Genomic DNA, 12791 nt, shown 5'->3' with positions numbered 1-12791 from the left:
TCAAATCATACTAAACTTTTTGCATAAAGAAAAGGATGCTTTAATGGTGGCATTTCTTTCATAATAGAATGAATACATCCTTTCTGAAGGCAAATTAGCAAATTAGGCAAAATTTCTATTTCACGTATAGAATTCCTGCAGCTACGAAGAAATAGAATCTGCAGCAAACTGTGAATATTTAACAGTTTTAACCATTCAACCTTAAAAATATTTGTTTATTTATTCTTATTCTCAAGAAATGTGTTTTCTGAAGACATATTGCTAGAATTTTTTATGTATGTAACATTTTTTATATATGTTTTTTATGTTATGTGTTGCTCCAAACTTTGAAGCTAAATGACTTACATGTTTTCATTATTTTAACTTTGCTCATCATGGAACACTTTTTAAGTTCTAAAATTTTTAAGGAACAGTAGAGTAAATTTGGTTTTTTAATTACAATAAATGGAAACACAGATGAACATTTATTCAATTTTTTATCATAACTATAAAAGAAACGTTTTCATACAAAAAAAGGATACATAATTATATTTAAATGGAACAAATAATATACAAAAATTAATTTTTAGTTTTAAGGACTTTGATGTGTTCGAAGTTACAAATTCATCTATTGTCAGCTCAGTCTCAGAAACCCGATTTTTTTTTATCAGATGCAGCATCAAGTTGGTTTCTGTCTTTTGATTTTATTGCAGTGTAATATGAAAAACCTGCCTCATACTATAGACTGATGAAAATAACATCCATTCCAAGTCATGCTATACAAAACTGAATGCTGCTTCTGTGGAAGTTATTGAATAACTCTCAACCTTAACTTTTTTTCTTTCAATTTTAGAAAGCTACATAATTGTTACTTTGGCATACATACATATTCAGTACAGTTCTGATAGTTTTACTTGTTACAAGGTATTTTGAATAGCACAGTATTATAGTTTGCATAAACATTTACTTAGTATTGACCTGTGGCTTTACATTTGTTACTGGTGCAATGAATTTTGTTGTACATACTGAAATATGTACTAAAGATTGAAAATTTTCTCTTCTTTTCATTCCAGTAGGTTGGTTTCGTATAACACTATCGTTATGCCCATGTTTGTTTGCTTATGTGAAACTTGCACATTATATTCATATATTTACCCTAATACGATGAATGCTTATCTATGTTTAACATTATGCTTACATATACAGGGGGTAATGTGAAAGTGATGTTGATGTTACATGTATTATATTAATATATTTGCAATAGTAGTTTGAACACTTGTATTACAAAACCTATATATTACAGAGAATTGGATCAAGTGTATACTTGTGCATACATATGACAGGAATGATTGCAGTCAAAGGATATAAACAGTATTTTATACTGCAAATACATATAAATGGGGAAATGCTACACAGATTTTGGTATTATGTGCATTATGATAATTATATTTATGATAACAGAATGAACAACTTGAAGTATATACATGCCTATGACAAGAGTGATTGTGCTCAATGGGGATAAACAGTGTTTTACAATGCAGATAGATACATATAAATGGTATGATGTGAGAGCAATTATGCTATTACCTGCATTATGCTACTATATTTATAATGGTAAAATGAATTCTCATATCAAGTATACACATATGTATACAGATGATAATCCATCAAATGCATACTATATTTAATGTATAAACAAGTCAGTTGTGCTATGTTAAAGTGAGTCAGTGAGGATAAAAAGGTTTTATGCTCACAGATACATATAAATGACATAATGCAGCAGTTATTTTTTATATTTCGTGTGTTATTTGGATATTTACAGTGATGGAATGATTACTTATATTAAGGAGTTTAATACCTATATGTAACAGTGAGTTACACTAGATAAATACAAATACATGAGTATGTCATGAAACTGATTCAGTGGAACAAGAATTTTAATATTTTAAAAGTTGATTAACTGTAAACACAAAAATTTAATTAAATACTTACATTACAGAAGCTGAAACTGAATTTTAGCTACATTTGAGAATGATTGCAAGGAAGACTGTTCCAGATTACTGCGTTTTTGCAGCGCAATATATAGTGATAACATGTAATTTCGATAGGGCAACAGTGTTTTTTTGAGATTTTTCCACCACAATGCGTGAAACCGAGGCAGTGGTTTTTTTCAGAAGGAGCAGTCAAAAGACATTTAAAGTCATAGTGGGCTAGGTTGTCTGCCCACTTTATCACAGTTACAGGTGCCTGTGTTGAAAGACCAAGCTAATGCTGATTTACTTGGTATGGTCCGTGTTCTGTTAGGAAATGTGACACACTGGCAGTTTTGCTGTGCAGATTCATGCTTGCACTTGGGAGCTTTGTATGTACATGTCGACCTATTGTAGCTTGATTTTATTGTGTTTGGCACTGTCTTGCAGAAGTCTGCAGGCAGAATGCTTTAGCTCTGAGATTGAATGGGTTGCAGGATACTCGGGTATAAATGCACCGTTGGCAGCTTCTTTAACATCTGCACTTTCATTTTCCAGAATTCCTAAATGCATAGGCAGCTAACTGAGTACAGAGCGCATATTTCATAAATGTACATTTGTGTCGCCATTGAGGGTGTGCTTTCTAGAACGGACCAATTAGGCTTCCGGTAACATATCTTTAATTTCACATGACCTTTCACATATTTTAAGTAAGATGGTTGAAAATGTTTTGCCACACAATTTCCTGTACAAAATAATAATAAAACATCATTCATTTCTAGTGAAGTGCAAAGTTAGAATAAAATATAAGCATAGTTATGTATGTAAATAGTAGAAGTTTTAGCATTTTTTATTGCAGTCTATATGAGAAAGATGTTCTATAAAGCCAATACTCAGTTAAATTCAAACTGAACTTCCCTAAATGCATTCCTACTCATTTATTGTGTTAAATTTCGCATTAATAACTGCTCACTCTTAAATGTATTGCCTACACAAGTACTCTTCAAACAGAATGAATTTATCTTATTCACAACGAATATATTTAATTTATTCTTATGTAACTTTTAATGTTAACAACAGGTAGAATCAGATCATTCACAATATATATTTTGAATCTTACACTTTCAAAATCAAAGTAATACTTCCAATTATTCTCAGCTCCATAAAAAAAAATTATACTCTAAAATTCTCTTAATCGACAAGTGTTAGTAAATGCAGAGTATTCGAGGCTAACTGTAGCTTAAGTCATTCTCTCGATGTAAAGAATGATAATATGCCTCGAACATTAATTCGAATATTCCAGTGCCTTATAAGTTTTGAATGCTATCTCTGAGAATTTTAAGGTGAGGGGTCTCTAAGTATGTCATTTCTGACACATTGTAAAGTGTCTATAATTTTAGACAGGTTCTATTACTAAGAGGGTAACGGTGTCTTATTTTCATGGCTTGTGTTTTTGGTAATGGTGTCGTTTTCATCGTGATGTAGACTTCTGTGTTTTCCAAATAGCTTCTAATGTGATCTGTTATCATACCACGGTAGGAAGGAGAAGCTGCTAACATCTGACCTCTAGAAGCTGTCGACTGTTGCCTGGTTGTCAACGGAAAGGATGAGAAAGTGCACATTATACACTCTTATTATATGACAACAGGCGCATTAGATCATCCAGTTCATTTTTAATTGACATTCCTGCTCGAAATCTATGTTGATTAGAATGCAGTACATGAAAGGTAGCAAAGTGGTGGTTGAGGATAGTAAGGATGGTATGTTCTAATACTTTCAAGCTCAGGTAGTAAACAAATGGGATGATATTATCACTGACGTGATAATCTAAAAGAAGGTGAATATTATAGTAGCAATGTAATAATAGTTGCAAAACTCATAAATGACATCAGAACATGGTTGCATATTTTTGAATCAGTATCTATCAAGGCAGAATGTTGTTATAAGAGATACTACTGGTTAGTTTTGAGTTTTTTAAGTGGAGAAAAGCGTCCCGATTTTCTGTTGTTTAATCCTTGTAGGAATGAGTACAAAACTCCTCATAAGACAGTCAGAGTGACTGAAGTGCTGGAGAATGACAGTAATGGGATCAGACAGTTATGAGGATTTGACCTTGCATAGTTGCTGGATCTAAATGCCATCAGACATGCTCCAGACTATCTCTGTAGATTCATAGCTCAGTGAAGTTGACCGTTCTTAATTATCAAGAATTTTAAAATATCAAAAGGGGCAAAATATCTCATCTTTTTTGTAAGCGGTTCTAAAACAATTTTTTTGTGATCATAGTAAACTGATGCAGAGCATATATTTGAATTCAACTAGTCTATATTAACTATATAGACTACTTGAATTATAGAAGTAGAAGACTGCATTTTATGTGATACTCCATGGAACTTTTTGTTGCCATGTACTTTTTTCCTGCTCAAAATTTGTACCTTCCTAATTTAATAAAGATAATACAGTTCCCATAATATAAATTTGAAATACACTCTGTCACAAAAAAATATATGCACCCTCAAGAAGTCGATCCACAATCATGAAACTGATCAGGAAGGTAGTTGCAGCAGAATGCATGTAATGTAGAAATGAAAAGGAAACCACGTATCAGTTGATTATTGCTTTCCAGTACAGTGTACCCAGTCTGGACACACTCAAAATATTCCCTCTGTACACACAGAAAAATGAAATGGAAAAGGCGGTATGGGTTACTGTAGGTTCCTTTTAACCCTTTTTACTAGATGGGAACACAACACAAAACAATCCCTACATTTTAGCCATGTTTAGGTTTTAAAGACCCTCATTTTTCAAAGAAGTCTTCGAGATTTTTTTGGGGTATTAAAGGAATTGTTTGGAAAAAAATTTCTATGTTATTTTCTTGGCTGTATGCTGATCTCTTTATTCTATATTAGTTTAAAATTTTTACCTTGAAATCTCGCCTGAAGTCGAACGACGAATATCTGGTGTGCCCAGAGTGGGATCACTGAAACACCAGAACCAGATCAACAGTTGTGTCTTTGTTTCACTGCTGTATTTTTTTCGGTGAACTCATTCACCATAGAAAGGTGCAAGGTGCGTGCACATCTGTGTTTCATTTTTTTTTTTTCTTTTCTTTCTTTCTTTCTTTCTTTCTTTCTTTTTTTTTTTTTGAGGGAAGGCTTGGTTATTAACTAAGAAATTGTTGGAGTGTTTTTCTGAAGGTCAGAGGTAATTTTATCAGTTAGCTCTTTGATTTTTCACTGGAGCAGTTCTCATATTTTTCTTTCTATTTCATTGAAAGAAGGTTTGTTAGATCTACGTTTTGATAGTTTTGAGTTGTAGATGTTTATTTAATTTAATTTTGCAGTTTATATTTTCTTAATTGCAGGTGTAATACTTGTTCAGTTTTTCTGATTTTTAATTATTTTGCAAATGGATTGGAGAGGGGCTGACCATTTCTGAAGCATGAATTGCCTTTAGAGAGTGAATTCGACACGGATCTCTCGGTATATGTGCAAAAGAGGCAATGTTGGGTTGTGTCTTTTTCAAAAGTGGTCTCACTTGCTTCAAAACGTACCACCATGGGAAAAAAAAATAAATAAATAAACGAGTGTAAATATAAAAGGTAAATAATATAAATATCATATAACGAAATTGCCTTTTTTTTTTTCCTCATTTATCCATGTGTAAACTTCACATTACCAAGAAAAGCTTATTGAGGGGGTATAGAGTAGCAGGTCCCCCGTGCTGCACCCTGGGTACTGCTAAATCTGCTAAAGTAGTCAGAATCTAGTGTTTTTTAATCGTTTGGCAAAATCTTTTGCTCTATTACGCGCTTCCCAGCAATGCTCTCTTGAGCGCTCTTTTCATCGAGTTCACAGAATTAAAACAATAAGTGCTATCTTTACAAAATTTTACCTGTGTACTCCTCTGGGCCTGATTAGGCTGCCTACTATTTTTTCTTTTGTTAAAATTCAAAACTTTAAAAGGTATCGTGCTGGAAAGGGTTTCTACAGTGGACTGGTTGGTACTGGATCGGTTGATTAGGCGCTATGATTCCCTGAAGGCTGGTCGACCTTATACTAGGACAAATGCATATACTTATGTATAAAGGGAATGTAATAAGTGAAAAAGAACCCCCTGATGCTTTGTTTTCCTGGATGGGCCACCTTTGGACTTTGGACATAACGGCTTTTATAAGCATATTGAGTAACTTTGAATTGAGCATATTGGTACTATACTGAACTGAAATTTTATGCATAATTTAGCCCATTTCATGTTATTAGAATAGTTTTATTTACTTTTTAACCATCTAAGCTGCATAGCGTTTTTCACTTATCGACAGGCAACTGTATTTATACAACATTTCGTAGCTGGGTCTGTATAATTGTATTTTATTGTTTGCTTGACAACATTCTATTAATTAAGATAATATACAGATTATTAAAGAATATAAGAAGGGAAACTATTTTAAATAGCAAGTTAATCTTGCATTAGAAAAGGCGAAGAGGAACAAAAAATGGTATGTAGCGTCAACGCACTCAGCTGATGTTACAAGGTCAACTGGGAAATCACTTCCCTTCTGTCCTGGCGCAACGTGAAAGAGCGGTCAAATTTTCCCGTATCTGCATGCGACGCGTTTAAATCGCAGGAAGTGGATGTGACTTCTTTAGCGTGAAATTTGGCACAATTAATTACTACATTCTAGGCATTATTATCAACGTTTAACAATACTTAACAATATTTTTACCGAAAGCATTGCGCACAGTGAAGTTTTTGATTAATCTCATGACTTTATTTACTTTGTTATCTTTACTGCTCATTGTTGCCTAAGAGTTATGTCGTAAAATAAAACAGTAAAATCTGCCTACCTTCGTTTAATCTTTATTTTATATTTTCAGTCATTATTTAATTTCATTTAATCTTATCGACAAGTCTCAAAATCTACATATACTTTTAGAATTGAATTTACTCTCTACATTTTAATTCTCCCATTCCATAAGTTCCCTTGCAGTTCACGAGGGATTTCACCTATTCGATTTGTTAAGGAATCCGAGTTTTATAAGTTTATACTAATCGGCAGAAGATTTCATGGCAGGATAAAAGCTATCGTGTTGCTGAGAGAACCAAACCGATCACTGATTTAACGTCTCTAATTTAATTATCTCTGATTTAAACTCAATAAAAAAATTTCTATCTTTCCCAACTTAGTCCATGCAATTTCTAGAAAAGCACTTGTGAATGCAAATTAGGATGCAGATTTAAATATAGACGTGGTAGAAAGAAAATGACACTGCTTAACAGTATGGTTTATTAAGGGAAGATAACGAACTTTGACTTACCGATTTCGTACAAAATCCGTATATTTAGCATTTTGATAAAAAACAAATCATCGCTAAATCCAGGTCGCTAAATCATTAAAAATCATAATAAATAATAGATTTTTTAACCCACTGGATTTGGAAACATACGACATGGCAAACCTTCAGTAATTTTTTTAAAGATGTTTTTAAATTTTAAAATTAATGAGATACATTCCGGAAGAAAAGAAGAGGAAGAAAGACCTTGCTTGTTTGCATTAGCTGTACATAAGTCATGTGATCTCTGAGGTCATCTGCATTGCTTGTTTATAAAAGGTATACATAAGTCACGTGATCAATGAGGTCATCGGAATGTATCCATGGACCTTATAAGAAATAGACTAACCCAAAAGGGTTTTCTCCCTCGTCTGAGGCGTTGCCGGCTGTCACCTTGATCACATCCGGAGGAGTAGGGACGACTTGCAGAAATTTAACACTGGTTACCTATTGCAGCGTGTATAATTGTCAAGAAAAAGCTGGTTGTAGCGCCTCATTTCAGAAATTAGAATTTCTACATATTTTTATTTTTGAAATTGAGATTGATTTTTAAAAATTTAGCATATTCATCAAGTATAATTAACATTCCAGATAATTATAAAGCTATTGCATGCTTTCAGGACTGGATATTTTCTTAGCTTTTCCTATGCTGTAAGGAAATTTGTAACTACTTCTTTTAGGGAATAATATTTTAAATCTGAACTAATAGAAAATTTCAAACAAGCAATTTTCTCTTGCCATTTTTGTGCTTTTTTTTGCTGTAAATAAGTAAAAAATACTAAAATATTTAAAAACGAATTTTCCAAAGTTGTGTTTAAAATTCTAAATTGTGCTGCTTTTTTAAAATTATAGATGAGTATTATAGCCCAATTTCTATAAAGGAATTTTATTTCAAGTATATTTCAGAATACACCATAGTGATAAACGCTTTTGACTCCTTAAAAATGTTTACACATTTAATTCTAATATTAAAATTGTAGTTAACGGCAATAATTAATTTTGCTTGTATTTTATAGTGATGTTTTTTTTTAATTTATTTTTAGTTCTGCATGAGATTTTTTTTATTTTCTGTTCATTTAATTTATTAGCTCAAAGAGGCGGTAGCCTATGCGGCATTTTGCGCTGTTTTACTATAAATGTCCGTGTCTCCTTGCAAATTGTTGTTACCAAATATTATCGTCCTGTATTATATTTAAAGAAATTAAAGAAGGAAGAATCTGCATGAATACATGTATGTTTCTCGCACTGTGACAAAAACGACAGTATCTAGAGCCATCAAATTTTGAATCATGTAATCCTCCACCCGAACATTGTCATCTGGACGGCCGAATTTCGGATTTGTTTTAATCTATTTCATATTTTGTTAAACTTAAACGAATTTTTGATTAACAAACTCAACGAGTTCAGAGCGAGCACTGTACGGAAAATAATAGTTTTATCTCCTGTGCGGAAATTCTAAAGATATGCTGTTTTCAAATGTATGTGGTTTACGGGCGAAGAACATCCTATTCAATAAATATAGGTAACACACAAAACTTTAATAAAAAAAGAGTGCTTCTAGATTTTATTTTATCTTTTTTTTTCCCCCTTCATTACGCTCAGAAAATTTTATGCTCCGAATTTTATGAATTATTAAAATAACTAATCCACTTTAATGTTAATAATTTAATGATTATATAATCAAATAAATATTATCGTTTTGTAGTTTGGAAATTCACTGCCTGAAAATGTTCATTAAATTAAAAAAAATTTTCAGATCTTGTTTAATTTTACCTTATTTATTTCAAAACATCGCGTTCTATTAATCTTATTTAATTTTACTTTATGTTTACGCAAAATTAAGTTCATAAATTTTGTGCTTAAAGTTTTTACCGTTTTACCAAAGTAAAGATGTTTTTACAAAAATTACGCGTGAACGAAATGGGCGAAATGCACTAAAAAGTGCTTTAATGAGATACACTCATGTCCATAAATTAAGGATAAATCGGATTCACGCGGAAATCGAACTCTAAAATAAATATATCACCTGTAAAATCACTACACACATCTTCAAGAATCATATGCAAATTTCAGGAAGTAATCAGATGACACCGATGGTACGTCACAATGACGAGAGTGTAAGAGAGTGATATACAGTCAAAAGTCGTTAATTCGGACACCCATAATCCGGAATGATCTATAATCCGGACCTCAAAGCTAAAAACTTTCTGCGCATGCGCCGCGTTGGCACATGCGCACAGGCGTTTTACGCTTGCGCGTAAGACCTTGACTACTGCGCATATGCGTGTACGCAAGTGCAGAATACGTTTTCGCCTGCGCGTTTAATGTATAACGGACGGTGTAAGCTAAAATTATCTATTTCAGTTAATGTTAATGATTGCGTTGTTCCTTAATCTTCGAATTGGATCCCGCTTATTATTTTTTGCAGACTGTAAGAGCAATTTTAAAAAAGTAAACTTGAACTTTCGATTATGTCAAATAGAATTTCCGATGCTGGAACTTCCATAGGATCTACAAAACGAAAGTATGTTTCGATGTCCAACAAACAAAAAGTGGAATTGCTGCAAAAAATGGATAAAGGCATGAAGAATGTGACAGAGAGGTTAGTGAAAACGAAAAAATTTCGATTGACAAGTTAGTCTGTATTCTCGGCACAGCAATTAACGGGACTTGAACAGCGGGACTTAGTAACTGAACAAGAAATTATGTCTGTTTATAGAATTAAAGAGAAAGTATTATCACATAAAATGAAGCAACTTAAACAACTTACACTGAAAGAAATGTTTAATAAAGTAAACAAATAAATATTAAGCTTTTTTTTTTTTTTTTTTTGTAAATTTTGATACCCTTTAGATCATAATTGTTCTTTATTTCATAAATTACGGTTTCATATTTTTAATTTTAGAATTTCTGCATGCCATCTTACGAGATTTAAACTGATGATCTATAATCCGGAAAAATCGATAATCCGGAATCGCCGAAGCCCCGACGAGTCCGGATTAACGACTTTTGACTGTATAAGGAATACAGACAAAGAAGTAAAATTGTTCGCAGGCGCTTTATAAGCATTTCAGTGCAATAACCGAATAGTTATGACACAAAGGACGCATTTAGATGATATTTTACGTGGTAGAATTATCGGCCGTCTGGAATGTGGGCGTACCCAACTGTAAGTATCAGACGAACTTGGAATTGCCCAGAGTTTCATCTCCAGGCTTTGGCAACGATTCCAAGATGATGGTAATGTGAGTAAACGTTACAGCACAGGTCTCCCCAGTGTTACAACGCCGAATGAGGACAGGTATTTGGCAGTTACTGCCCAAAGAAACAGGCGGAGCACAGCCTCAGACCTGTTACGTCAGCTCTCTTCAGCCACTGGTACGACAATTTCAAGGCAGATCGTGTACAGACGCTTAGGGCAGATTGGTCTATATCAGCGGTCGGGGAACTTTTTTAATCATTACCCCAAAATATTTTTGTGTAAGTTGATATTACCCCATGGCGAAGAGCAAAAAGAAAAAAAAAAAAAAAAAAAAAAATGAAATCGCCTCTTTTTAGCATCTTTCATATTATAGCCCGCCATGATAATTTTGAAAAGAAAACAATAACTAAAAATTTAATTTAAACATCATTTATTCAATTTATCAATGTAATACCTAGTAATACATAACGGTAATAATAGTAATATAAGTAATATATATAACAAATTGAAACCCATTGGGGTACAATTGAGGGTTGACAATTTGGGGTACTGTAACAAATTATAATAATAATAATAATAATGGTGGTACAAACAAAAATTAAAATTGAAAAAATTAGAAAAAAAAAAAAAAAAAAAAAAAAAAAAAGAATAATTGAAAACATTCTTCCTTCACGTTTTGCAGAAATGATGTTTCATGTTCGATACAATTGCTTCAAAATTGGGACTTTTTGATGTAAGAGCGATTTGAATACAGTCTTCGTTTAATCGATTTCTGTTCTTCGTTTTTATGTTCATTAGAGTGGAAAAGCCTTGTTCGCACAAATATGTTGTTCCAAATAGCAGCAATTTTTTAACCGCCTCTTCATGTGCAATTTTGAAAGCCTTTGCAGCTTTTGACATCCCAAAGGACGACAGATTTGGTTTACTCTCAAATTGAATACGTGCTTCAGTATTAGATCGAAGTTCAAGAATTGCTTCTGCCAAACCTGAAGGTTCTTCTGTTATCATAGCAATTTCATATTTAAAAGGATCTACAATCCAACTGACAGTACGTGTATCAAGATCTGGAAAGTAATCTGAAAACCGCTTTCTGAGTTTGATAAGATGTCTTACAATTGTATCCTTGATGTCAGCAAAAGCAATATTTTCGCAATCTTCCAAAAACAAAGCTAACCTTGAAAAAGAAGCTATCTTGTCCTGTTCTACTTTCTGTCTCCAATATTGCAGCTTTAATCCAAACGCTGACACTATTTTTCTCGCTGAAATGATATTAATATTCTTTCTTTGCAATTCTTTGTTTAATATATTTATACTCTCAAAAATGTCCGCTAAATATACGAGATATGCAACCCAGGAAGAGTTTTTAAACTTATCTGCGAGAATATTTTTTTGATCAACCATAAAAATTTCGACTTCAGTTTTGAGAGTCCATACTCGATTTAGTACATTTCCGCGAGAGAGCCACCTTACTTCTGTATAATAAAGTAGGCCTGTATATTCAGCTTCACCGTTCTGACATAATTCACGAAATAGCCGCGTGTTTAGTGCATGTCCCTTGATAAAATTTACAATCTTGATGACATCATGCATGACGGCTTCCAGTGTAGGTTCTAAATATTTGACCATAAGGGCCTGGCGATGGATCATACAGTGAGTAACTTCAATATTTGGGTTATTTTTTTTACGAAAGCCGAAAAAGCATTAATATGACCCAGCATAGCTGGAGCTCCATCCAAAGATACAGAAATACAGTTTTCCCATTTTAAACTTTCATTGAAGTATTCATATACTTTATTATAGACATCAATTCCACGAGATCTCAACTCGAGAGGAGAACAAAACAGCATTTCCTCTTCAAAATTATCTGCACCTTTGTAGCGAACATATACCATTAGCTGTGAATTGCTACTAAAATCAGTTGTCTCATCAAGCTGAATAGCAAAATATTTAGCCTGTTTTAATGCGAAAATAACCTGTTCCTTCAAATTTTCTGCTAATATAGAAATTCGTTCTTTCACAATTCTCGCAGACAAGGGCACTGAATTCAGTTTCTTCGCTTTTGACCACACATAATCTCTGCCATTTTTACAGCAGCTGATTTAACCAAATCTTCACCAATAGTGTATGGTTTCTTATTTCGAGCAATCAACCAGGCTACTTCAAAGCTAGCCCTTGATGCTGAACGCTGATCAAATGTACCAAACAAGTTGCTATTCAATCTTTGTCTTTTAACAGATATTTCTTAATTTGCAAAGTATTCTCGCGGTTTGGAATACAGGTGTGAATGCAAATTATCTAAATGTTTCT

The 12791-nt window shown here is 32.9% G+C and overlaps 1 protein-coding gene across 1 annotated transcript; it reads right to left on the bottom strand.

Annotated features, from left to right (window-relative positions):
* Positions 1-11153: 11153 nt before the first annotated feature.
* Positions 11154-12110, bottom strand: LOC146993525 (protein FAM200A-like). The gene has a single exon (XM_085827392.1). It carries the CDS (start codon positions 12108-12110, stop codon positions 11154-11156), a length of 957 nt encoding a protein of 318 aa, XP_085683518.1.
* Between the last annotated feature and the right edge of the window lie 681 nt (positions 12111-12791).

The sequence above is a fragment of the Stegodyphus dumicola genome, chromosome 12 (genome assembly GCF_044657685.1).
Source record: "Stegodyphus dumicola isolate Sdum_Otavi_A_Nest chromosome 12, ASM4465768v1".
Lineage (NCBI taxonomy): Eukaryota > Metazoa > Arthropoda > Arachnida > Araneae > Eresidae > Stegodyphus > Stegodyphus dumicola.
The sequence above is the reverse complement of the archived record's forward strand: the minus strand, read 5'-3'. Positions and strand labels throughout refer to the sequence as shown.